The sequence below is a fragment of the Mustela erminea genome, chromosome 20, assembly GCF_009829155.1.
Source record: "Mustela erminea isolate mMusErm1 chromosome 20, mMusErm1.Pri, whole genome shotgun sequence".
Classification (NCBI taxonomy): Eukaryota; Metazoa; Chordata; class Mammalia; order Carnivora; family Mustelidae; genus Mustela; species Mustela erminea.
Window position 1 is genome coordinate 853,396 of NC_045633.1, and position 26,318 is coordinate 879,713.

The following is a 26,318-nucleotide window of genomic DNA, read 5'->3' on the forward strand; positions in this document are numbered from 1 at the left end:
GCCGGGCTGCGCGGCCGTCGCTTCGCACGCGGCCCAGCACCGCGCGGGGCACGGAGCAGGTGCTCGGCCGCTGAGCTCCGGGATTGGCTGGGGCTCCCGGAAGAAGGCGGGCTCCCCGGCTGCGGCCGGCTTCCCTCCAACCGAGTGATTCGCCGAGACCCAATCAGAACGCGGCTCCGGGCTTCCTGCCCCGCGTCACCCAATGACCGTGCAGCGGGGGGAGAAGGGCGTGAAGCCCGGCGGAGCCATTATCCTTGCGGGCGAAGGGCTCGGAACCCCCGGTGCTGAGCCCGGGGTCCTCGGCCAGGATGAGACGAGGCCGGCCCCAGGCCATCTGGGAGAAATCGAAGCGTCCCAGCTCTCCCCTTCTCCGCATTTTAACGAAAAGGGGTACCATTCGGTATGGGTCCAGATGCGCTTGTGTGGGTGTTGTTGGGGAGGGTCTCCGCTCGGGTTTGGGAGGCTGTACTCACCCCTGCCCAGAACTGTACTCACCCCTGCCCGGAAGACGCCTGGTCTCGGTTCCATCCTCGCAGCACGCCTTGTTCGTGGCCTCAGCTCCTTCGGATTCGCAGGCCCCAAGCCCTCCTTTGTCTCCTGGAAATGGAGGAAGGAGGCTTGGAGCCCGGAGGGCAAACTCCGGAGGCGGCGGCGAGGCCCCGAGGGTCTGGGCTAGGTGAGGAGAGTGGGGCTGAGCCGCACGGCAGCCTCTCTTGGAAGCCGGCCCAGGGCAGGCGCTTTCTTCCCGCAGCCACACCTACACCGCACCCTTCTCTCTAAGACCCCAATTCCTAAGAATCCGATGAACCTTCTAAGGTTCTTTTCCCCAGACCTGGGTGCGTCCTTGCATTCAAGGGTAGCCCCGACTGGCCGTTGGGGGGAGACAACAGTTGGGGTTTGAGGTCTTTTGCCTTCTTTCCGCTGAGTACTTTGATTATTGCTTTCAATAGAGCTTTACTCAGTTAGGGGAATGTTCTGTCTGTGAGGTCGAACACAGAAGCCATTAGCCACGTGTGGCCATTTAGCACTTGTGCCCCAGGAAGTGAGCTTTTTCATTTTAATTAATTTAAAAATAGGCATGGTGTATTTCTGACGGGACTTGGAAGGGGGCTGTTTCGGTTTGTTGGGCGGCCCCTGTTCTCAGGGCATATCCTGCCCTAGGAAGCTGCCTGGAACCCTCTACAGAATTTAAAGACTTGCCACCTTTCATTTAGGTTGAAGACAGGTGTTTTTGTGTGTGCCACAGGCACTGTGGTGAGGTTTGTTTGGCTTGTTTTTTTTTTTTTTTTTTTGGAAATGTCCATATGTAAGGTCTTTAACTAGGGAGCGATGCCCGCTTCCCTCTGAAAAAAACCCAGCCCTTCTTTTTTTTTTTTTTTAAATTTTATTTATTTATTTGACAGAGAGACATCACAAGTAGATGGAGAGGCAGGCAGAGAGAGAGGGGGAAGCTGGCTCCTGCCGAGCAGAGAGCCCGATGCGGGACTCGATCCCAGGACCCTGAGATCATGACCTGAGCCGAAGGCAGCGCCTTAACCCACTGAGCCACCCAGGCGCCCCCCAGCCCTTCTTTTTAAGAGCGCTCTACACTTCTGGAGGCCTGCGGTGAGAAGGGAGGGTTCTCCTTCTGAAAATAGGAAACTGCCTGAGGCTGGTGGATCACGGCTGGGTGAGCCTTCACCCTTAAGATCCTTCTGTCCTGGTTGAACCGGGGCGAGTCTGGGGTGGGTCAGAGCACCCCACGATCTTTAGTTCCGATTCTCTTTTCTGTGCAGAAAGCAATGGGGGTGAAGGAACTGAATGCAGCCTAGGTGAGAGGGGCCACCCTGTCTGGGCTGTACTCTTCCTCCTAGCCAGCCCCCAGCGGGCCTTCTGTGCTGAGCAGCGTCTCGCTGTGGCCGTGTGGAGGCTGCTTTCGTGGTGCAAGGAGCTGCTCCACCGTCAGCTCCTCCGCCCAGGCGAGACCGTCTCCCGCTGCCCCTTCCCGCACCGCCCCCCCAGGTGTGGCTGCTGTTTTTGAAAAAGTAGGGCGCTGGCCACCTCCATAAGGAAGAAGTTCTGTACACGTCTGGGCCGTGGGCAGCTCTTTCCCGTCCCCTCACTGTTAGACTCCGGTGGATCCGCTCTCAAGACTGTCCCCGTGTGTGTGCGTGTGTGTATGTTAAGGGGGGGTGTGCAGTGTCCACTTTTCCCAGAGGGTGCACGTGGTCTAGCACAGCGGCTCCACACCCGGCACACCTGCGTCCTGACTGCGGCTGCCGCTGGCTCGGAGCCAGGCCCGGCGCAGGTGCAGCCTGTGGGTGTGTCCTCGCACGCCCCGCCCTCCCGGCCCCCCACCTGCGCCTGCTCGCGAGCAAGCGCCGCCGTCGTTGTCTGGAGTGTGGGGCTCACTGTGCTCACCGGAAGCCCTCGCCGGCCCCAGCTTCTCCACACCGGGGAGAGGCCCTACCGCCGCTGCGGCTGTAGGTGGTGCTTCAGCCACAGGCGCCCTTGGCCGTTCACAGATACGCACTCACACCGGGGAAACCACCCCTGCCCAGAGTGTGGCCATCTTCTCCTCCCTCTTGCTAAGCCACGGGTACCTCCACTCTGATGAGAGGCCCTTTCTCAGCCCTGAGCATTGGGAAAAGCTCCAAGAGGAAGTTAACCCTGCAAGCCCCCCAGTGAATCCATTGGGGAAACATGGAGAAGTCAAGGGGCATCCGGGTGGCTCACTCCGTTACCCGACTGACCCTTGATCTTGGCTCAGGTCGTGATCTCAGTATTGCGAGACCCAGCCTCGCACTGGGAGTGGAACCTGCCTTAGACTCTCTCTTCCTCTGTCTCTCAACACACTCTGCCATGTGCTTGCTCGCTGTCTCTAAACAAACAAACAAACAAACAAACGTGGATAGACTGAGGTGTGGGGGACTTGTGCCCTAGCCTCCGCCCTTGGAGATCAGGAGCCCTCAGTTCATGTCCACTATTAGCTAAATTCCAGAAGTGTGGGTGCTGTGAAGAAGCTTATGATGGAAGATATTCCTTTTGATCAAGTGGTAGCCACACAGAGTGAGAAGAGGCAGAAGAATGGGGCCTTTCCAGCCAGGGCCAAAGGGCTAGGCTGCACCTCAGCCCGGCCTGCCCTCCCCTTTCCTGCATGTGGGAAGAGGGCTCAGCACCTTTTCATCTTAATAGTAAATCATCCCTCCTGTTCAATGTCAGCATTGACAGCACATCATTACCATTCAGGCAAAATGTCCACAGATTTGTTTCCAGTCTTCTGTTTAGTCACTTTCTTCTAAATTAAATGGTTTGCTCTCCATTGGCCTTTGTATTCTCTTAGTAGCCTAAGTTTACCATCTTATTTCTCCAAACTGAATTATATATAGGCAGAAAGCTTAGACACAAAGCTATCGGTTTGCCCTGCAAACAAACTACCAGATTAATTTTCTGAAAACATTATCGGAAGATAAATCACTCCTCTGGACTGATTTGGAGCTCCCCAGTGTGCAGGGTGAAGCCGTCCAATATCTGGTGCCAACCTATCGGATCAATCCTTCAGTTTTACCCTAACAGTATTTTGTGCTGCACAGAAAGTGTCCTCATTCCCGCCACACTCAGAACTTTCCTGAATTCCTGGCTTTGTACCAGAGATCTTTATAATAAACATCTGTTTATTCAACAGATGTACATTGAGCACCACTGCCCTCCGCAAACCCTACCCATTCATAGACCAAACTCATTTTCCACCTGATGTATCACTCTGGCAAGTTATTCCGAGGGGACTCTATCTTGCTCATTTTGACAAGCTTGACATTCCACCTGCTCCCCCAGTAGTGTGCTCGATAAACCATCACTATGCTTGGGACAGAGTAGAACTCAAAGTTTACTGCAGGTGTGTGTGTGTGTGTGTGTGTGTGTGTTTCCTACTTCCTCTGTTCAAAGTCAATCTTCCTTGGAATCTCTTACCACCTATGTCATCTTGTGAATTCCTGACATGTTGTCTTTACTCCTTGCAGGCTTTGGGATAGTGTTTTTGTTTTTCGAGAGAGCAAGAACAGAGCAAGCAGGAAGGAGGGTTCGGGGTGGGGTGGTGTTGGAGCAGACTCTCCGCTGAGCAGGGAGCCCAATGTCCAGCTTGATCCCAGGACCCTGAGATCACGACTGAAGCAGAAGGCAGATGTCCAGCCGACTGAGCCACCCAGGCTCTCCATGGTGTAATGTTTTGCCCATAGTAGGTGCTTTGAAAAAAAATTTAATGGGTTGGAGAGATATGTGTGTCACCAGCTGAAGTACGTAGTAAATGGCATATTGCTGACCCTCAAATCCCCTGGGAGATGACCCTGAGCCGGCGGAACCCTGCAGGCTCACACAGGAGCCAGGGGCCGACGGAGCCGGGCCGACGGGTTCCATCAGCAGTTTTCTTCGGCCTCTCACGCCCATGCCTGCAGCCCTGCTCTTAGTTTAAACGCATATGCCTCAGTCAACTAGAAACCCCAGAGCATGGTGCCTGCCGTAAACTGCCCAGAGCTACACTCTGGACACTGGACAGATGTCATGGAAACCAAGTCCGGGGAGATGTGCAGAAGACTGAGCCTGAGGAGAGGCCAGAGCTCGGACTGTTGAGTTGACCCGCGACCTCGGATTTAGGGCGAAGGGAGCCGAGCTCAGCGGTTTGGATAAAGGCCGGGTCAGTCCCGGGTTTAATCCTTGTTCCTTCCCTTTACCGACAGTATCCCTCTGCGATCTTCCTTGTCAGTAGAACCGGATGATGACCATCACTTAACGCAATGGTAGCAAAGAGGAAGAAAAAGACTTCACGTGTAGCGGGGGCAGGTGCCTGCGCGCGGGAAACGCCAACGTCCGTGTCCCTCCCGAAAGGGCAACGAGGAAATCATCCGATTCTCAGAAAGCCACCGGGGGTCATCTCAGCCCCGGGCTGGCCGGAGTGGCTCCGTCACTCCAATCATCCCGTCCCTCGGCGGGGCAGCGCCCGCCCGAGAACCGGGGCCTGTCACGGACGCGGGGCCGGCTCGCCGCCGCCCGCCTCGCATGTGGCCGCAGGCACCCGGCGCGGAAGGTCGGCTGCCTGCCCTTACGCTTCCGTTGGCTTCGTTCAAACAGGCCGCTTTCGCCAGCAGCCAATCAGCACGCTCGATCTTCGGCCGCCGCCCAATGAGCGCGCGGAATGGGGGAAAAAGGGCGTGACGCCCAAGCGCAGCGCCATCACACTTGAGGGCAAAGAGGTTAGGCAGCCGGCATGGCGCTCCGGTCAATAAAATCGATAGCTGGAAGCCGCCCGTGTTCCAGGCTGAGGCGGTGCGGGAGCGGCGCCGCCATCTTCCCCGGAGGCATCTTCCGGTGCCTCTCCCCCAAGTTCGGGCAGGAGTTGCCTGAATAACAGCAGAAGGTTTCCGGTAGCCCCGCGGGGCGGCCGATCCGATTCCCTCAGGGCCTCCCCGGGCCCGCGCAGCGCCGGTGCGGCCGGGCGCCCCAGTCCGGGTCCGCCGCGGGTGCGGGCCGGGGAAGGCCGTGGCGCCGGCTCCCGCGGCCCGATGGCGCCACCTTCGGCTCCGCTCTCCGCGCGGGGACCGGGACAGCCGGTTCCCGGCCGCAGGAGGGGAAGGAGGCCGAGGGCCGTGAGCTTCGCGGACGTGGCCGTGTACTTCTCCCCGGAGGAGTGGGGCTGCCTGCGGCCCGCGCAGAGGGCCCTGTACCGGGACGTGATGCGGGAGACCTACGGCCACCTGGGCGCGCTCGGTGAGGCCCGGCGCAGTTCGCCTCCGCGGGCCCGGAGGGTCGGGCGGTGGGGGAAGGCGCGGGGCGGGGCGGGGGCCGACGCGGGAGCGCGCGGAGTCGGGGTCCGGCTCGCGACCGGGCTGTGCCGGGGCGCGGGGCGGCGGGGGGGGACCGGGGCTCGGCAGGAGGTGACAGCGGGTGGTCTGCACCGGCCCTCCCGAGCAGCGGGGCGTCTCGCGTTCTCCTTCCCCAGGGCGCGCAGGTCCCAAACCGGCCCTCATCGCCTGGCTGGAACGGAACACCGACGACTGGGAGCCGGCGGCCGTGGGCCCGCAGGAGAGCCCGAGCGGGGTCACAGTCCAAAGAAGTGAGTGAAAAAGGCCCGTGCGGGGCCCGCAGCCTCTCCACTTGTCTCGACTTAGCGGCCAGGCGTGCCCGTGCCGCTGCGTGGTTTCGCAGCTTCAGGGTCTGGTCCCTCTGGTGCTGGGCGGGTCCCACCGCGGGGGTTTGCAGGTCCGTTTGCACCCGAGGGTCCGCAGTTCTCTATGGCGGGAACGAATCCGTTAGCTGCCCTCTGGCCTCCTCAGGATCCCTGAACCCGGTCTGCCCTGTGCTGGGCTCGGAGACACGAGACACCTCCCTGAGTTTCTGGATTGGGGTTGAAGGGATCTCCCGGGGAACAGCGGTCTGGGAGCGCAGAGCCCTCTTTTCTGCCCTTTTGGCGGGGTGACTCTAATCAGTGCAGGAATCTCCGCTCTCCTGGGGATCAAGCAAGGCTCTCCTTGATGCCAGGCAGGCAGAAGGGCCCGGTCCACCCGTGGGGCTGGATGTGAGCGTCTGGACTGACATTCGTGCTAGATTCTCTGAGACCAGGGCTCTCTTTCCAAGATAGTTCCTAAGTGATACTTCCTTACGAAAATGATACTTCCTTACGAAAAACCTTTCCGTTTTTCCATGGTAGGTTGTCAGACGGCTGTCAGTTATCTCTGAGTCACTTGGGGAACTTGGTTAAAAACAAAAACAAAAACACAGATTTCTAGGAGCGCCTGGGTGGCTCAGTCGGTTAAGCATCGGCCTTTGGCTCAGGTCCCGATCCTGGAGTCCTGGGATCGAGCCCCACATCAGGGTTTCTGCTCGGGGGGAGCCTGCGTCTCCCTTTCCCTTTGCCTGCAGCTCCCTCTGCTTGTGCTCTCTCTTTCTGTCAAATAAATGAATAAAATCTTTTTTTTTTTAAATAGAGATTCCTGGACCCAGAACTATTGATTTACTCCGATGGCTGTCTAGCACTTTGTATTTCTCTTTTAACAGCCCCAGCAGATTGGCATGCATGTTTAAGTTTGAGAACCATTGCATAAAATAGAGTTCACGCTCCTGAATGGCAGTGGCTCTGAGGATGTAGTACTCAGCATCACCCGGAAAAGAATCAGATACAAATTCTTGGGCTCTGTCCCAGACCTGCTGAACCCAAAATTGTTTCAATGAGCCATCCAAGTGATTCTGATCATAAAATTTGAGAACCACTGGCTTAGAGGGCCTTCTGACCTTGTCCCTGCCAGCCCCTACCTCGTGTTCCCACTTCCTGCCTTATACTTACAGCTTCAGAAACTTAATTTCTCAAGCCTGCAGAACCTGCAAGAAACACTTCCCGACTTCTCCAGATGGAGCTGGGGACTCCTGGAATATCCTGCCCGTTTCTGTAGTGGTTGTGTCCCAGTGGGGGGTCTGTGGCACTAACACTCCCTGAAGACAGGTTGAGTGTCTTCGCCTTCTAACCTAGAACACTGCCATAGGCAAGGGCAGGGGCCCCGTATTTGTTAAATTAATGTCTCCCTGTGTGTCCGTAGAAAGCAGAACCAGAAAGAAGAACGGAGAGAAGGAAGTGTTCCCACCCAAGGAGGCCCCCCGGAAGGGCAAGCGAGGCCGGCGGCCCAGCAAACCCCGACTCATCCCCAGGCAGACCTCTGGGGGCCCCATCTGCCCGGACTGTGGTCGCACCTTCCCTGACCGGCTGGCCCTGGAGAGCCACAAGTGTGCCCAGAATCTGAAGAAGCCTTACCCTTGCCCGGACTGCGGGCGCCGCTTCTCCTACCCCTCCCTGCTAGTCAGTCACCGGCGGGCACACTCTGGTGAGTGTCCCTACGTTTGTGACCAGTGTGGCAAGCGCTTCTCCCAGCGCAAGAACCTCTCGCAGCACCAGGTCATCCACACGGGCGAGAAGCCCTACCACTGCCCTGACTGCGGCCGCTGCTTCCGGAGGAGCCGGTCCCTGGCCAATCACCGGACCACGCACACCGGCGAGAAACCGCACCAGTGCCCCAGCTGCGGCCGGCGCTTCGCCTACCCCTCGCTGCTGGCCATCCACCAGCGCACGCACACGGGCGAGAAGCCCTACGCCTGCCCGGAGTGCGGCCGCCGCTTCCGCCAGCGCACGGCGCTCGTCATCCACCAGCGCATCCACACGGGCGAGAAGCCCTACCCGTGCCCGGACTGCGAGCGCCGCTTCTCCTCGTCCTCCCGCCTGGTCAGCCACCGGCGTGTGCACTCCGGCGAGCGCCCCTACGCCTGCGAGCACTGCGAGGCGCGCTTCTCCCAGCGCAGCACGCTGCTCCAGCACCAGCTCCTGCACACGGGCGAGAAGCCCTACCCCTGCCCGGACTGCGGCCGCGCCTTCCGGCGGAGCGGCTCCCTGGCCATCCACCGCAGCACGCACACCGAGGAGAAGCTGCACGCGTGCGAGGACTGCGGCCGGCGCTTCGCCTACCCGTCCCTGCTGGCCAGCCACCGGCGCGTGCACTCCGGCGAGCGGCCGTACGCGTGCGACCTGTGCTCCAAGCGCTTCGCCCAGTGGAGCCACCTGGCACAGCACCAGCTCCTGCACACGGGGGAGAAGCCCTTCCCCTGCCTGCAGTGCGGCCGCTGCTTCCGCCAGAGGTGGTCTCTGGCCGTCCACAAGTGCAGCCCCAGAGCCCCGAACGGCGGCCCCAGAGCTGCTGCCGCGGGGGCCGCGCAGAAGGGCAGTGCCCTGTAGTACAGGAGGGACGGTAGATTGTCATTTCATTTCCCGGAGGGGCTCAGGGAAGCGAAGGCGAAGCCCCGGGTCAGACAAGGCAGCGGCGGAAGGAACACCCAGGCCTCCCGCTGTGGCGACCCGACCTTGAGTCTGTCCCCCCACACTGGCTGCCTTACCGATGTGTCTGCAACAGTCCCGTTAGGAGAGGTGACATCCCGTGGTGGTTTTCCAGGCTACCCTATCCCGAGAGAATCTCTGTGTGTGGACATCAGGGCTAAACGTCCTCCCATCCACTTTAGCGGCCGGCGGCTGTCCTAGTCGTGCGTACAGCTGGCGGGGCGGCGTCTTGCTCTCCTCGGTACCAGGCTTAAACAGACCTGGTTTAGTCCCCTTCCTTCTACACTCCTGCCAAGTGGTTTCTTTTTTCTTTTCTTTAACTTGCTTTAAACCCTCCCTGGATAGGGAGCTCACTACCTCACAAGGCAGGTCATTTCGTTTTGCGATAGCGCTGATCTTTAGAAGGCGGTTAAGTACCACCTTCTTCCCTAGAAGCCTAGGAGTATGTAAGACTTCATCTACATGACAGCGTTTCAGATAACTTAACCACAACGGCTTTGCCCACGTTTTCAGGTTAAACAGCATGATTTGGTCAACTGTTCCTTAAAGACAGGGTTTCAGTTCCCACACGTGATCTCTCTCCAAACAGGTGTTGGTTTTTCAGTGTCCCTTTTAAAGGGTCATCCAAAAATAAGCCAGCACCACAGTGTACAGAGCACACCTCTCTACTTATTTTAACAGCTCTAGATGGCACTGAATTTGGGGGTGGTGACATTAGAGCAGGGCTTCATTGGGTTACGGAGACATAAATACCTAAGGTTTTTTTTTTTTTTTTTTTTTTAAACCACATACTGTGAAGCTGCCCCCTGTGTTTGGAAAATTGAAGTTGGGTCTGGGACATAGACAAAGTGAGTTTTGGGAGAAGACTGATTTTTAAGGAGAAGCAGGGGAGCTATGGTCTAGCAGCAAGAGGTCAAACTGGACCAGCCTGCACTTCATCCAGGGGATTTGGATTAGTTTCAGGCAGCCAGTGGCTAGAAAGTCCTTGAGAACTGGGTCTCACTCCTCCCCGATTCTCAACCGAATAAGGAGACATCAGCACAGAACCTTCCGTGAGTCCTCAGTCAACATTTTTCATAAAGTGAGGTGAGGCCATTCAAGGAGGGTAGAAAGCCAAGTACTTGAATACAGGGCCGGAGGAGTCTACAGCCATCGAGTTGTGTTTATGCCTGCCTTCCTCACAGAAGCTCCCCAAAGCAGCAGCAGCAACGTGTCTTAATCTTTGATATGCCTCCCTGGCACCTGCCCCTGAGTAGATGCTCAATAAAGCTTTACCGCATTAAATGAACAAGGCCTACCACTTTGCCTTGGGTAGCTGCACCAAATTGGGATTTCCAAACGTGACTTCTCTCCTATTCAACAGCTGGAGTGAGTCATGTTCTACCCCTGTTGCTTGTTCCTTCAGCTCTCCTAATCTCAGCCCTAACGTGGGAGAGCAGTGTTTGTAGTGACCTCTGTTCTGGTATTTAGCAAGATGCATTGTCACTATTTGTCTGTTTCTCCTTGGATGAATGGATGAGCTGCCCCAAGACAGGGGTCCTGCCAGATTGGGTCTCATTAAAATGTCGATAAATGATGTTCCTTGTGGAATCCCTGTTTATAAACTGAAAGTCTAGGTCCTTGACTGGGTAAAAATTTTTACTCCACGGAGACCTGCCCTGTCCTAACAGAGAGCTATTTGAATGTCTGCCTAGCTTTGTATTCGAGGGGGCTGTTCTACTCTTATCTGACCCAACCCTACCTAGGAATTTTGTAACTTTTCTCTGGGCCTGGACTGTGACTCATAAGGCTTGGAAGTCCAAGTTCCAGGGTGTGTGCGGTCAGTGGAGGGCCAAGATGAGTGGCCATTTCCTAGGTTCCCTAAGGCACGTCATTCCCAGCATCCACTCCTGCCCAGCGGAGACCCTGGCCCTGTTTTCAGTGGGAGACCCCGTATCCGTCTCAGTCATTCCCCTTCTGTTCCGGGTGGTTTGAGTTTCTGTGACTTGCAGCCCAAAGAATGGACTATCCCCCCTCCCAGTATTGATTTATCACCCATGAGCTGCAAAGAGGGAGATTGCAGTGCTACCTACGGGGGCCTGCACACCTTTCCTGATCGCCAATCTCAGTGAGCCTTCAGCATGACTTCAGTCTTCCCTACATCCTTAACCAGTGAATACCTTCTCTTTGACTAAGAAACCCAAGGTTTCAGATAGGAGCTCTTAACACTGCATTCCCCACTTCGACCAGTATTTCTACTTGGGCACCACGCTCACCAACACAGCTGTGCCCGTGATTTCCCCTACTGCCCTCCTGGGGACTTTGCTACATCTGTTATTCTTCCTCTCCTCTTAGTTTTATGGTTTCAGAGCCGCTCTCTTTTCTGGAACACACACATGCCAGTCTAAAATCTGTCTTTTAAGATTTTATTTTTTTAAAGATTTTATTTATTTGACAGAGAAAGAGAGATCAAAAGTAGACAGACAGACAGAGGGAAGCAGGCTCCCCGCCAAGCAGAGAGCCCGATGCGGGGCTTGATCCCAGGACCCTGAGATCATGACCCGAGCTGAAGGGAGAGGCTTAACCCTCTGAGCCACCCAGGCGCCCCTAAGATTTTATTCTTAAGTAATCCCTACACTCCACATGGGGCTCGAACTCACGGCCCCAACATCAAGAATTGCATGGTCTACCGACTGAGGCTAGCTTTCTTGAAACAGTAGGCTGCACTCACTGTGTTCTTTGGCCTGCTGCAACAGTACTCTAGCCACCGTGCTGAGCATTTACCATGGGCCCGGTACTGTGTAAAGCACTTTACACACATTCCCTTGTAATGTGAACCACACAAAGTAGTTGTGCTTCCATGTGTCTCGCACCGCCCCATATCTTGCTGTTTTTGCCAAAAATGCAAGGCCTTGCCTTCAACCAATGGTCAGATGAGCGGATTCCAGACCTAGAGGCTCCTGAATGAGGAAAAGTTGAGTCCCTTGATGAAGGACTACATTATAATGGCGAAGACATGCTGTATACGTTCCTTCTAGCCTTTTCCGAATGCACCTGCAGCCATTTCCCAGGGTGGCAGGGCACGGGAAAAGGGGAAGTAACTAGAGTTTTCAGGGCTTACTGGACGTTGGATCTAGACACATCCTAATTCTTGGAGATCCAAAACATCACTGTAGTTCACCAGGCGGTGGCCTCATGAAGATCAGGCGTGTGCAGAAAAGGACTAGCTCAGCAGGCCCGGGCTGCTCAAACCCTGCACGTTCCAGAGAAAGCTCATCTTCAGGACTAGCACCTGGCGCCTTCCTGGGAGGTAAATTCGGAGCCCTTGTACTATTTTGCCTGATGAGGGTGTTCCTGTACACTGGAGGCCTCGAGTCATGCAGCACCAGTCTGACCAGATGAGTTCATCCTAACAGTGTGGTTTATGATGAATGCCTGTCTTTGCTCTGGGAGACGGAGTCTGAGCAGCTGAGGTCAGTCATGTGAGTCTCCATGTCTGTGTAACTGACTCCCCAATAAAAACCCTAGACACCAAGGCTTGGGTGAGTTTCTCCGCTGGGCAACAGTTCACACATATTGTCACAAGTCGTTGGGAGAATAAAGGGCAACTCTATGGGACAAGGACACCTGCAAGTTTGTAAGTTCGCGTCTGGTTTCTCCTAGACTTTGCCCCATGCACCTTTATCCTTGGCTGATTTTCATCTGTATCCTGTTCCTTTAGTAAGCTAGAACCTAGACTGTATGGGGGAAAAAAAAGACAAGGCCCTGACAACTCCTTTACTCTTCCCCAGCCATTTCTTCGGGTTGTGTTTGCATTAAGCAACCATGAGGGAGAAGGAGCGTCTCTATGTGGGCCAAAGAGCAGCTTGCTTACTACTTACCATAAAGCACCAGGTTCCCCAAGTTCATTGCTCCTCCTCCACAGTGCCACTCGCTGCGTGCCCGGCATGCATCGGGCCCCTCCTTGTTGCCTGTGGGGCTTGGGAGGCGAAAGAGCCAATACATACATGAGTCTCACTTGGCTTGTACCATGAATAAGGCCTTTTGTCCATGACACTGGCATCTCTTGTCTTCTGCCAGCATCCATGAAACAACAGGTAATCTTAAATTGCACACCTGACAGTAGGTATTATTTCCCTTTAATGGAGGAGGGAACTGAGGCTCACTGGTAATATTAAATAACTTGTCCGGAATCACATATCTGGTAAACCTAAGAGCCAGGATTCCAAGCCAGGTCTGCCTCCAAAGCTGGCTGCTATCCGAGGAACTACAGCACCGAAACTGTCCTTTAAGACACCTCAGGGCTTAGTTAGCAAATCAATAATTTTTATCTTATTTATCTTAGTTCTCCTACTGAAGTGCTCTCATAACTTGGCTTTCATGCTCCATTTTCTTCCAGTGCCTCTTCCTGGTGCCTCTTGTGGTTCTTTCTAGTGTGCACGCGTAGGAATGCCTTCTCAGCATTTCTTGGGAAATGTATACATTTTCCCAAGTTCTGAGAGCAACTGGTCAAAAAACCAGGAAAATTAAAAAAAAAAAAAAGTATCATGATTGACCTGCAAATTAAAGCTTAACAGCAAACACAGAGAAGGGGTTCCTGGGTGGTTCTGTCAGTTAAGCATCTGCCTTCTGCTCTGGTCATGGTCCCAGGGTCTGGGATTGAGCCCCGCATCCGGCTCATTTCTTGTCAAATAAATAAATAAAATCTCTCTCACTGTCAAATAAATAAATAAAATCTTTTAAAAAAATAAATAGGTTACTGGTTTAGGGGTCATCAAAAGCAAGACCAGGAAACACTCCTACAGAGTTGAAAGTGAAGGCAACATACCTGTGAAAGGGACAGAAGCACCCAGAAAAAAAGATGTCCCCACAGGATCGGGTCATCTTGCCTGTAGCTGTGGCCATGTGGGAAGTCTGCATTCCTGGGCCTGCCGGCTGCTAACCAGGAGTCAGTCTTGCAAATAAAATATTCCCTTCACAGGCTACTTTGTACAAATCTCCTACAAATGGTGTTCAAGAAGTAAACTTTGGAAGTAAAAAAAGTTGATCTCCTACATTGCTGTGGCAGCTCCCAAACTGTGGGTTTTCTGGTGGTAAAATATAAAATTTACTATGCAGTTCAGTGGCATTAAGTGCATTCACAATGCCGTACAACCCGTCACGACGTCCAGAACTTTTTCATCAATTTCAATAGTTACTACCACATCGCTTTCCAAGGAGGTGGTAGGAATTTACACTCCCCTCGGCAGGGTGACGGCCTCCGCCTCCTGAAACACGGCGCCTTCATCCCTTCATTCAGCAAGTATCTTGGGCAACGGCCACAGGCCATGGAATGTTCTAGAAGACGGAAATGCAACAGTGGACACTATAGTCTTTGCCCTCATGGAGATTCCAGGCTAAAGAAAAAGACAAACCATATTAGGCAGTGCTCGGCGCAGGATGAGGGCATGAGTGACGCGGCGGACTATTTTGGGACAGGAGTGTCAGCAAACTTTCCCCCCTGCCAACCCTCTTCCGCAAACCTTTCCCCGCCATCAGTCAACTTTTTGATCCTTCCTCATCTAAAAGCTGAAAAATACCATCATGCAATTCTATGTTGCATTCCCCCGTTACAAGTGATCATATTTTTAAATGCTTTAAGATGTTGGATTTTCGGGACACCTGGGTGGCTCAGTTGGTTAAGCAGCTGCCTTCGGCTCAGGTCACGATCCCAGCGTCCTGGGATCGAGTCCCACATCGGGCTCCTTGCTCCGCAGGGAGCCTGCTTCTCCCTCTGACTCTGCCTGCCACTCTGTCTGCCTGTGCTCACTCTCGCTCACTGTCTCTCTGACAAATAAATAAATAAAATCTTTAAAAAAAAAAAAAAGATGTTGGATTTTCTTTTATGTGAACTGCCATTTATACTGTTTACCTATATTTCTGTTGTTAGCCTTCGGCTTCTGCATTTGTAGTTCTTTAGTAAGAAATGAGTCCTCTGGAATATAATTTGCAAATATTTTTCTCAATTTTTCATTGTATATTGACTTAATGATTTTTTGCTACGTACTTTCTTTATGCAGGTTTTCACCCCTTGTTCTTTGAAAGTTACACATTCTTTTGGAAGTTACTCATCAATTTCTAACACATATTTAGGTCTAACATTTCTCATTATCTGTATGCCTCTTTTTATTTTACTTTTAGTATTTTTCTAGCAAAATGCCACAATTTTCATCATTCAGTGTCGCACGTTGTGCTTTGACTCCTATCATTTCCTCCAAGTTCGTCCGGAAAGCGTGGTCATTTGGTGGGGGGACTGCACAAAATATGGAACACTTCACGAATTTGCAGGTCATCTGTGAGCAGCGGCCATGCTAAACTTCTCTGTATGATTCTGATTTTAGTATATGTGCTGCCGAAGCGAGCTCTGTAAATGCCTATTTTTTTTAAAAAAGATTTTTATTTATTTATTTATTTGACAGACAGAGATCACAAGTAGGCAGAGAGGCAGGCAGAGAGAGGAGGAAGCAGACTCCCTGCTGAGCAGAGAGCCCGATGTGGGGCTCGATCCCAGGACCCTGAGATCCCAGGACCTGAGCCGAAGGCAGAGGCTTTAACCCACTGAGCCACGCACGCACCCCTGTAAAATGCCTATTTTTAAATTTATTTTTTATTTTTTTTAGAGAGAGTGATAAATGGGGGAGGGGCAGAGGGAGAGAGAGAGAAAATCCCAAGCAGGCTCCACACCCAGCGTAAGCCCCATGCAGGACTTGATCTCACCATCCCAAGACCCCGAGATCCCAACTTGAGCAAAAATGAAAAGTGGGTCACTTAACTGATTGATCCACCAAGGTGCTCCTGCCTGTTTTTAATCTAAAATGAAAAATACTGGGGCACCTGGGTGGCTCAGTCAGTTAAGCATCAGATACTAGGTACTCACCTTTCACTTTTATTGTACACAGTATAGTATTTTCACAGGGACTTGCTAAAGGATTTAAAAGGTTTTAGCTTTTGGGGTGCCTGGGTGGCTCAGTGGGTTAAAGTCTCTGCCTTCGGCTCAGGTCATGATCTCAGGGTCCTGGCATCGAGCCCCGCATCAGGCTCTCTGCTCAGTGGGGAGCCTGCTTCCTCCTCTCTTTGCCTGCTGCTCTGCCTACTTGTGATCTCTGTCTGTCAAATAAATAAACAAAATCTTTAAAAATAAAAGGTCTTAGCTTTTGAAGGAAAAAAAATCTAATGAACAAATCTCCAAACTATAAGCAAAACATAAGGACCTTGCAACATTTTCACTTAAGTCACTGTCCTCCCACTCAGGGCACGGCGGACACTCCTGAGCAGCTGAAGGACCGAAGGATCACATGACAGGAATTCATTAAAGGAGAGAAAATGTCCTTCCAGAAATAAACCCTTGTATTTATGATCAAGTGATTTTCTTTTCTTTCTTTTTTTTTTCCTTTTAAGATTGTATTAGAGACGGAGAGAGCATGCATGGGGGAGGAGCAGAGCGAGAGGGAGAAGCAGACTTCTCACTGGACAGGAAACTGGATGTGGGGCCGCTCCCAGGATCCTGGCATCATGACCTCAGCAGAAGGCTGACACTTGAGTGACTGAGCCACCCAGTAGGCTCCATGCCCAACATGAGGCTTGAACTCATGACCCTCAGATCGAGTCCCATGCTCTACCAACTGAGCCAGCCAGGCACCCCTGCGATCAACTGATTTTCAACAAAATTGCCAAGACAATTCAAAAAGTGAAACGGTCTTTTCAACAAATGGTGTTGGGACTAGATATACACATACAAAAGAATGAAGCTGGATCCCTACCTTCAACCGTATATAAAAATTAATTTGGGGCACCTGGCTGGCTCTGTTGGTTAAGTGTCTGCCTGCGGCTCAGATCATGATCTTAGGGTCCTGGAATCAAGCCCCGCATCGGGCTCCCCACTCAGCAAGGAGTCTGCTTGTGCCTCTGCCCCCTCACCCACTTGTGCTCTCTCTTTCAAATAAATAAAATCTTTTAAAAAAAATTAACTCAATGTGGACAAATGATAGACCTAAATGTAAGAGCTAAAACTATAAAACTCTTAACAGTAAAGGCAGATGTCAGTCTTTGTGACTTGCGTCAGATAATGGTTTCTTAGCTTTGACAAAAAAAAGTACAAATGATGAAAGAGAAAAATAGATCCACTAATTTCATCAAAATTAAAACTTGTGCTTCAAAAGAGATCTTGAAGAGAATTAAAAGTCAGTCTACTGAATGGGATAAAGTTCTTTCCAACAGATATATCTGAAAAGGGGTTTGAGTCTAGAATATATTTTAAAAACTCTTACACTGCTACCAGAGCTAGACAAAAATATTATAAGAAAATTATAGACCACTATCCCATACAAAAATTGATAGAAAAATCCTCAAAAAAATACTAGCAAACCAAAGCAGCGTATTAGAGGGTTGTACACTATGACCAAGTGGGATATATTCCTGGAATACAAGAAGGCTTCAACAGATGAAAGTCAGTCAATGTACTATGACACAATAATAGGACAAGGGAAAAAAATGATCATCTCAACTCAGAAAAAGAATTTGACAAAACTAAACATGACAAAAACATGAAAAAAAAAAAACCTCTTGATACATTCGATATAGAAGAAAACTTCCTCAACATGATAAAGGCCATAGATGAACAACCCACACCTAACGTCACACTCAATGGGGTGCGATGGAAAACTTTCCCCCTAGAATCAGGAACAAGACAAAGATGCCCAAGATTTTGTTCTTGTTTTTTTAATATTTTATTTATTTTTTTACAGTCAGCTCCTCACCCAAAGTGGGGCTTGAACCCATGACCCCAAGATCAAGAGTCGTATACTCTCTATCGACTGAGCCAGCCAGGAACCCCGAGGATGTCAACGTTTGCCACCTCTTTTCAATACTGTATCGTAAGTTCTAGCTAGAGCAGTGAGGCAATATAAAGAAGCAGAAGGTATCCAAAGTGGAAAGGAAGAAGTAAAATGACCTCTATTCACAGATGACAGGATCTGATATCTAAAAACCCTAGAGAGTCCACACACATGAACTGTCGGAGCTAAGAAATAAACTTAGCAAAGTGGCAAGATGCAAAACCAACACACAAAAATCAGTTGCATTTCTATAGATCAGCAATGAACAATCCAGAAGAGTAATTAGGAAAGTAATTCCATTTACAGTAGCATTAAACAGAATAAAATACTTAGGAATGAATTTTACTACGGAGGCAAAAGACTTGCACACTAGAAACTACAACATACCGCTGAAAGAAATTAAAGACTTGCATACACGGAAAGACACCTTGCGTTCATGGAATTAGAAGGCTTACTATTGTTAAGATGGCCACAATACCGAGAGAAATCTACAGATTCAATGTACCCAAATCAAAATCACAAAGGTGACAAAGTTTTGAAAGACAGGTGGCAGTTGCCAAATATTGTGAATGCACTAAATGCCACTTAATTGTATGTTTTTAAAAATGGTTATTCATGCCTTGTCTGGACAATATCCAGTTTGCTTTTCTTTTTCCCCATTTTATTTTGAAAGTTTTCAAAAGTTAAGCTGAAGGTATTTCACAAGGACTACCCCCATACGCACCACCTGGTTCCAGCGTTAACATTTTACTGTACTTACTCACTGCATTAACTACCCACCTCTCTTCCAGTCCACTTTACTTTTTGGATGCAGTTCAAAGAAACTGTCAACGTCAGTACACGTTACCCTGAACACTTCCGCATGCACATCATTAACTAGAGCTCAGTATCTGCTTTATGTATTAATTTTTTAGTTAAACTGACATAGGGGGCGCCTGGGTGCCTCAGTTGGTTAAGCGTCTGCCTTTGGCTCAGGTCATGATCCCAGGGGTCCGGGAATCAAGTTCTGGTTCAGGCTCTGTGCTCAGCAGTGAGTCTGCTTCTCCCTCTGCATCTGAGTCCTCTCGTGCTCTTTCTTTCACGTAAGTAAATAAAATCTTTAAAAAAATAAATAAATAAACTGGGGCGCCTGGGTGGCTCAGTGGGTTAAGCCTATGCCTTCGGCCCAGGTCATGATCCCAGGGTCCTGGGATCGAGCCCCACATCGGGCTCTCTCCTTGGCGGGGAGCCTGCTTCTCCCCTCTCTCTCTGCCTGCCTCTCTGCCTATTTGTGACCTCTCTGTCTTTCTCTGTCAAATAAACAAATAAAATCTTTAAAAAAATAAAATCAACTGCCATAGGATAAAATGCAAACAAATTTCAAGTGTGTATCTTCTGAGGGTTGACAATGCTTACACCCAGAACCTTGATCAAGATATAGAACATTACCATCATCCTACAAAGTTCCCTTCCTGGTTAAACCCATCCGCATCCCGCCAGAGTAGTCCTACAGTGTGTATTCTCCTGTCCACGACTTTTTTTATTCAGCATAATCTCTTTGAGTAATGCTTTTTGCAGATCTTCAGCTCTTGAATTCAGAGCTGGGAGAATGCTCCCCCCACCCCCGCCAATACAGTGCTTGACAAAGCTCAGAAACAGCTCCTCGGTCATGTTACCTGGATTAGTTTCCAACTGCTACTACAAGAAATTACCAAACCAGGTGCTTTAAAATAACACAAACGTACCATCTTACAATTCTGGAGGTCAAAAGTCTGAAAATAGGTCTTACAGGACTAAAATCAAGGTGTTAGCAAGGTTGCATTTGGCCATCTCTAGAGGAGAATCCTTGCCTTGCCTTGCCTTTTCCAGCCTCTAGAGGCTGCCCAAAGCCCTTGGTTTGTGTCCCCTTTCCAGAATCCATCACTCCCCCGTTTTGTTGTCACATCTTCTTCGGCTTTGATCTGCCTGCCTCCTCCCTGTCTTCTTTTGTTTATATAAATTAACTCAATGAGAAAAGTTCCTTCAGTCATCTGATGGCAGACTTCACTGTCACAACAGAAGTGGGCTTGTATGTCCAGAAACTACCATTTTCATGCTGGAACCAACCCCAGATGATCATGGCTCATGTTTTCATCTTTGGTCTGCCGCGGAAGGAGCAAAAGTGTACTTGGAGTGCTGGCTTCTTTCGATTTTTTAAAAAATATTTTATTTATTTGAGAGAGTAAATGAGAGAGAGAGCTCGGGTGGGGGAGGAGCAGAGGGAGCGGGAGAAGCAGACTTCCTACGGAGCAGGGAGCCTGACGTGGGGCTCCATCCCGGCACTCTGGGACCGTGACCTGAATGAAGGCAGATGCTTAACCGACTGAGTCACCCAAGAGCCCTTTATTTCGATTTTCTTCATCAGGGAGGCATCATAATGGGTCCTGTATTTAATGACAGTTCTGACCTTCTTGGTACATTTTAGCCATGTTGCTGCAAACCAGCTCCAATCCCAGAAGAGCCTCCTGTCTCCCTTTTATAAGGATCATTGTGATTACATTAGATCCACTGGGATAATTCAAGATAGTCTTCTGATCTGAAAACCTTTAGCTTGATCATATCTGCATATATTCTGTATATCTGGATATATATATGCATATCTGCATATATGCTGTTTGCCAATATAACATATTCACAGGTTTCAGGTATTAGAACATGGACATCTTTGGTGTTCATTACTCGGTTTGCCAGGCCACCTGAATAAATAAAAGACCTTAAGCCATGCTTCTCAAAATGGAGCAGCTTGAAGATACAAAATAAATATCATATATCTTCTGGATATTTCAATACTTCTCATGGATCTGGGAGAAAATCTTTTTTTTTTTTAAGATTTTATTTATTTATTTGACAGAGATCACAAGTAGGCAGAGAGGCAGGCAGAGAGAGAGAGGGGGAAGCAGGCTCCCTGCTGAGCAGAGAGCCCGATTTGGGGCTCGATCCCAGGACCCTGGGATCATGACCTGAACCGAAGGCAGAGGCTTTAACCCGCTGAGCCACCCAGGTGCCCCAACTTTTTGTTTTTTTAATTGTTTTTTAATTACACATACCTAAGTGTGCAGATCAATTCTCACAAATAGAACACATCTGTGTAACCAGCACCTAGATCAAGAAACAGAATATTGGGGTACCTGGGTGGCTCTGTTAGTTAAGCGTCTGTCTTTGGCTCAGGTCATGATCCCAGGGTCCTGAGATTGAGCCTCGCATTGGGCTCTCTGCTCAGCAGGGAGCCTGCTTCTCACTCTCCCTCTGCCTGCTGTTCCCTCTACTTTTGTTCTCTGTCAAATAAATAAATAAAATCTAAAAAAGAAGAAGAAGAAGAAGACGACTATTATCAGTACTTTACAAAAAAAAAAAACTTAGATTAGCAACACCTTGGACAGTTTTGCCAGATTTTATATTTTATATAAGTGGAATCTCATATTGCATATTATTTTGTGTCTGGCTTCTTTTGCTCAACAGCGTGTCTGCAGGATTCATCCACAGTATGCATGCAGTTCTAGATCACGCATTCTCATTTCTGAACAGTAGTCTGTGAACAGCATTCCCACGAATATCCCACAATATTTTTATTCATTTTCCTACCGTTGTGGGTAGTTTCCTGATTTGGCTACTGCAGCTCGTGTTGCTGTGGCCGTTTCAGCACGTCTTTCAGTAAATACACCTATGCACTTCTGTTGGGCAGACGGGAGGAGCGGAATTGCCGGGTCATAGGTACGCGTATGTCCAGCTTCAGTAGATACGGCCAGTTTCCCAGATACTTGCACCAACTTACACTCCCCCCGCAGCGAAACCGCGTTCAACACGTGCAAACCGATGCATTCTACGGAAGGTGGTTACACTAGGAAATCGAGTACGTGGCCACATCAACCGAGAAGCTGTACGATGTCCTCAGAGCGGCTTCAGGGGAGGGAGGGAGGGCGGGCTTTCCTTCGCTGCTCCATCGATGGACAAGTCTGGGAACAGGCCGCGGGATGATCTGGCTCGCCCGCCGTGCTATCCGTAGGTATGAGCGCCAGTCAAACGCGTTTTCCGACGCAGACGGGGCAGGAAGCGCGGAGCTGAACCTGGAAGCCAGAGGAACGATGAACCCGGCTCCGGTGCTGCCGGGCAGTGGCCTGCGCGCTCCGGTCGCAGCTGCGGCGACTGGGAAAGGCAGGACACCGCGGCGTCGGCGCTTGGGCAGCCCACAGACCCGCAGGCTCCGGCCGAGCCGTGCCCTGAGCACCCACAGCAGGCGCGGACCCGCCGCCCCTCACGTCCGTCATCTCCAGGATCGATTGCCCGGGCTGTGACTCCCCTCCACGCCCGGGACATCTGCATCGGCTCGCAGGAGGTCTCCTAGCAGACGGGCGTCGCTCCAACCCGTCCAGACCTTTTCTAGGTCCCGTTCAGGTGAAGCGGGTCAAAACAGCCCCCTAACCTCTCAGCGCCCTCCACCTTCGGCCCAGTCGCTCCCTTCCCTTCAGCCTTTCAAATAGGCCGCTCCGGCCTAACCAATCACAGTCTTCCTTCTTCACCGGCCCGCTGGGCACTATCCAATCAACGCACGCCATCTATGATTCGCTGCGCCGCGGACCAATCTCCTTTCTGGGTTGCCCCTCGGTACGTAAGAGGCGACCGGTAAGGAAGGGGAGGTTGAGGCCAGAGACGCCATGTTGGTCAAGGGCAGTGCTGTGGCCCTGAAGGAGCTAGGAAGCCTCTCCTGGCGTCAAACCAAAGGGCTTTCCTATGGCGCCGCCCCTGACCCCGCTCGGGGCGGGTGTACCCGGGGAGGCCGGGACGGGCTGACGGGAGAAAGCCGCCCTGGAGCCGCGAGCTTCGCCGACGTGGCCGTGTACTTCTCCCCGGAGGAGGGGGGCTGCCTGCGGCCCGCGCAGAGGGCCCTGAGCCGGGCCGTGAGGCGGGAGGCCCGCGGCCGCCGGGGCGCGCGCGGCGAGGCCCGGGTCCGTAGTCACGGGAAGGGGGACTGATGTCCCGAGACAAGTGGGCTGCAGAGTGGGAACGGCGCGCCCGCATCCTCCCTCTCGGCCGCAGCCGAACCCGGCGTCCCGCAGGACTCTCAGGCCCCAGGCCCGCTGGGCGGAAGGAGGGCGGAGGCGCGGAGCCGCGAGGCCCAGGGTCCGCGGGGCGAGAGCCCGCAGGGTCTCCCGAGACGGCGGAGAGGACGCGTGCTTCCCTGCAAACCCAGCGCGGGACCGGGGAGAAGCCCCTGCCCGAACCCGGGCCCGCAGCACTCGCCGCCTCCGAGGCCCTCCTGCCCCAGAAGTTCCCGTCCCGCTGCACAGTGGCTCGGAGAACCGCTAACTGCGGGTGACGGCACCACTTCGTCCTACAGGGAACCCCAGTTCCGTGCGAAATAGCGCCCGAGGTGCCGGGGCAGCCAAGCGAGGAGAGAAACTGTAATTTGTTCGTTGTGGAGTGAAATGAAGACAGATGTTCCTGTCGGGCAGGACGCGGGCACCCCGTGATGATGCGGTCCCTCGTCGGAGATTTTAACACCAAGAAAGCTGTTTCCTCCGCAGCTGCGTCCTAACAAATGCTTGTTCCCAGGTCTTCCCGTGGAACCCGGGGGACAGCCCACGTGTAGACATTTTGGCGACGGCCCTAAGGCACCGAGGAAGATCACGTAATGGCTATTTTGGGAAGGGATCCGAAACGGGTTCGGGCCAGTGAGCTCCCTGAAGGCTGGTCCATCACGCTCGCTGCCGGACGGGGGTCAGTATTGTCGACGCCTCCGGTTATCTCCGTTTTCAAAGCTTCCGTGTTAACACCAGTCAGGATGAATTTTGCACTTACTCCGGGATGGCCTTCGGCCCGATGAGGCCCCAGTCTCGAACACCGCCATATGCTCGGACTTTCATGCTGCCTCCCAGGCAGGCCACTGGATGGAAGGTGCTACTGAGTTTCAACTTCTGTCTTTCCCCGTCTCAGGATCCAGGGATGAGCATGAAGAGGAAGAACTGATGAAGAGTCCAAAGCAAAAAGAGATGGCGCGTGAGGAAGTGTCTCTCGAGGAGTGGTCACCATCCAGCTGGCCACCGGGTGCCGGTCACAGAACCACCTGCTCAGAGCTCTGCTGGAACTCTGGGCAGAGCCCAGTCAAGCCTTGGTTCAAGGACACTACAACCCGCAGATCACCCTTCTCCTGCTCAGACTGTGGCCGCAGCTTCAGCTACCCCTCCCTCCTGGCCACCCACAGGCGGGTGCACTCAGGGGAGCGGCCCTTCCCCTGTGACCAGTGCGGGGCCTGTTTCTCCCAGCGCAAGTACCTGCTCCAGCATCAGCTCATCCACACTGGGGAAAAGCCCTACGCGTGCCCTGATTGTGGGCGACGTTTCCGCCAGAGGGGCTCCCTGGCCATCCACAGACGGGCTCACACCGGGGAGAAGCCCTACCCATGCCCAAACTGCAAAAGTCGCTTCACTTACCCCTACCTGCTGGCCATCCACCAGCGCACACACACAGGCGAGAAGCCCAACAGCTGTCCGAGCTGCAGCCTCTGCTTGGCCTACAGCTCCCTGCTGGCCATCCACAGGCGCACGCATACAGGCGAGAAGCCCTACCCCTGTCCAGACTGTGGCCGCCGGTTCACCTACTCCTCTCTCCTTCTCAGTCACCAGCGCATTCACTCCGACAACCGGCCCTTCCCCTGCCCCCAGTGTGGGAAGGGCTTTAAGCTCAAGTTTGCCTTGGAAGCCCACCAGCGGATCCATCGCTCTGGCAAGAGGCCGAGGTGGCAGCGGCCTGCGGTAGGGCTCTCGGAGCCAGTCCTTGTTTTGGGAGGCCAGGATCCCCCAGTTCATTTCCGGTGCTTTCCAGATATATTTCAAGAATGTGGGTGATGGAGCTCGCAAGAGATGACCTGTTTTCTTTGGAAGGGAAAAGGCAAAGTTGATGTATTCGGGGGATAAGGAACGGATGGAAAGGAAGTAAGCATTTAAGGAAGACAAAGCTCTGAGTTAAGGGAGCACAGAGCGGTCCTTCGGGAGGAGGGGGGAATCTGAAAGGTCACCTGAAGGCTGAACCCATCTTCTGAGGCTCTCGCTCCCAATCCAAGTCCCACTTGGCGTTTCTTCGCAGGAACTCATTCACCTACCTGGCTTTTCTCCCTGGACTGTTCTCTCCCTCAGAGGATTCTGCTTTCTGGTCTGTCTCTCCTGTTCCTCAGAGATGGGGCCCCTCAGTGCAAGAACCCATTAAAGGAGCCCATGTACATCTGAGTATCCCCTGGAACAGAAGGGACACCTTGGGCCTATCCTCAGTAGGGGAAGCTCACCCAAGGATTCTTCTAGCCAGGGTCGATGAGACACCTGGCGAGGAAACACAGCGTCGAGCCACTGTTGGCACTCTTGGTCTTAAAGTCCTGAAGGTGACCCCAGGGAGGAGAACAGTGGCTTCCGGCGGGGCCGTCCCGCCCCACGCGCACATCGCGCAGGCTGCACGCGAGTGTCAAGCTTAGCTTAAAGGGTTTTTTTTTTCCCCTCCAACTTCTATGAATCAGGGACTGCAGTGTTTTTCTCTTTAGATACTTGCCTGTTGTCAGGATTTTACACCTTCTGAATGAAGAAGTGTTCTTGGGCCACAGCAGCTGGAAACATAATGCTGGCATTTTGGTTTAAGAGAGTAAATTACCTGCCAGTAGGCTTGAAATCAAGGCCAAGTATCTCCAGTCTAGTTTGTGTGTACGCTTGTATGTGTCAGTAGTGAAGAGGGTCTTTCTGACCCACTCTGACCTGCTAGCCACACTTTTGATCAGACTATCGAAGGAATAAGGACTTCGGTGGGACTAAGCAGAGCCGAGCCAGGAGCGGTCCTGGGGGACACGAGTATCTCTGTGAACAAAGGACTGCTCTTGGAACCTCTGGGTTCCAAAGATGATTAGGAATGGGAACTGGGTGTTATTTTACTGAACCACATAGCCTCTCCTGAACTAGTAGATCTGGATTCCGGGTTTGGCTCAGTTCCCACTCGCTGTGGGACCATAAGCCTGTCATTCAACCTTTCTAAGCCTTCACTGTCTCGCTTGGCTACGCCACAGGGTTGTCTGAGAAAAAACCTGAAAGCACCTCAGACGTCATCGTGGTCTGAAAAACAAGTGGCTGAGTGCCCCCACGACGTCTCTACTTAATCTAGATTCTCTAATTATGCTACATTTGCTTTATCACGTGCCAGTCGCTCAGTCCGTCCCGTCTGCTCATTTATACCTCTTGTTTTTATTTCACAGTAAGTTGCAGGCATCATTATTCTTCACTCTAAACACTTCAACAGCAGGCTGAGATTTATGCAAGAAACAGCAGCTCTCCCTTAAAATTCAAATGTACTGGGCGCCTGAGTGGCCCAGTGGGTTAAAGCCTCTGCCTTTGGCTCAGGTCATGATCCTGGGGTCCTGGGATCGAGCCCCGCATCGGGCTCTCTGCTCAGCAGGGAGCCTGCTTCCCTTCCTCTCTCCCTACCTGTGACCTCTGTCAAATAAATAAATAAAATCTTAAAAAAAAATTCAAATGCACTGGGGCACCTGGGTGGCTCAGTTGGTTGAGCCTTGAGCCCTTGGTTTCAGCTTGGGTTACAATCTCAGCGTTGTGAGACTGAGCCCCGTGTGAGAC

General features: G+C 52.1%; 3 protein-coding genes and 1 non-coding gene across 6 annotated transcripts; 3 read left to right on the forward strand and 1 right to left on the reverse strand.

The window, feature by feature from the left end:
• Positions 1-243: 243 nt before the first annotated feature.
• ZNF689 (zinc finger protein 689) lies at positions 244-8,771 on the forward strand. 2 transcript variants are annotated; one of them, XM_032328601.1, is made up of 4 exons: positions 244-676; positions 4,739-5,739; positions 5,972-6,085; positions 7,563-8,771. In XM_032328601.1, the coding sequence occupies exons 2-4, from the start codon at positions 5,535-5,537 to the stop codon at positions 8,744-8,746; spliced, it is 1,503 nt and encodes a 500-aa protein (XP_032184492.1). In that variant the 5' UTR covers positions 244-676; positions 4,739-5,534; the 3' UTR covers positions 8,747-8,771. The 2 variants fall into 2 exon arrangements, with proteins under 2 accessions (XP_032184492.1, XP_032184493.1); XM_032328602.1 differs by having other exon boundaries at positions 244-400.
• A 6,350-nt stretch (positions 8,772-15,121) lies between these two features.
• Positions 15,122-15,228, reverse strand: LOC116581563. Its single transcript, XR_004282108.1, has one exon. It is a non-coding gene; the product is annotated as a U6 spliceosomal RNA (small nuclear RNA).
• Positions 15,229-22,070: 6,842 nt separating this feature from the next.
• Positions 22,071-22,723, forward strand: LOC116581431 (zinc finger protein 785-like). Its single transcript, XM_032328614.1, has one exon. It carries the CDS (start codon positions 22,368-22,370, stop codon positions 22,683-22,685), a length of 318 nt encoding a protein of 105 aa, XP_032184505.1. The 5' UTR covers positions 22,071-22,367; the 3' UTR covers positions 22,686-22,723.
• A 39-nt stretch (positions 22,724-22,762) lies between these two features.
• ZNF785 (zinc finger protein 785) lies at positions 22,763-26,113 on the forward strand. Of its 2 annotated transcripts, XM_032328612.1 has the most exons (2): positions 22,763-24,166; positions 24,251-26,113. In XM_032328612.1, exons 1-2 carry the CDS (start codon positions 23,601-23,603, stop codon positions 24,555-24,557), a joined length of 873 nt encoding a protein of 290 aa, XP_032184503.1. In that variant the 5' UTR covers positions 22,763-23,600; the 3' UTR covers positions 24,558-26,113. The 2 variants fall into 2 exon arrangements, with proteins under 2 accessions (XP_032184503.1, XP_032184502.1); XM_032328611.1 differs by having other exon boundaries at positions 22,763-26,113.
• The last annotated feature ends 205 nt before the right edge of the window (positions 26,114-26,318 follow it).

Excerpts from the sequence above, each read along its gene's own strand:
- ZNF689 (XM_032328601.1), top strand. The coding sequence starts at position 5,535 with ATGGCGCCACCTTCGGCTCCGCTCTCCGCGCGGGGACCGGGACAGCCG. Across the intron at positions 5,740-5,971 it reads CGGCCACCTGGGCGCGCTCG|GGCGCGCAGGTCCCAAACCG; the intron begins GTGAGGCCCGGC and ends CTCCTTCCCCAG. Across the intron at positions 6,086-7,562 it reads CGGGGTCACAGTCCAAAGAA|AAAGCAGAACCAGAAAGAAG; the intron begins GTGAGTGAAAAA and ends GTGTGTCCGTAG.
- LOC116581431 (XM_032328614.1), top strand. The coding sequence starts at position 22,368 with ATGTTGGTCAAGGGCAGTGCTGTGGCCCTGAAGGAGCTAGGAAGCCTC.
- ZNF785 (XM_032328611.1), top strand. The coding sequence starts at position 23,601 with ATGGAAGGTGCTACTGAGTTTCAACTTCTGTCTTTCCCCGTCTCAGGA.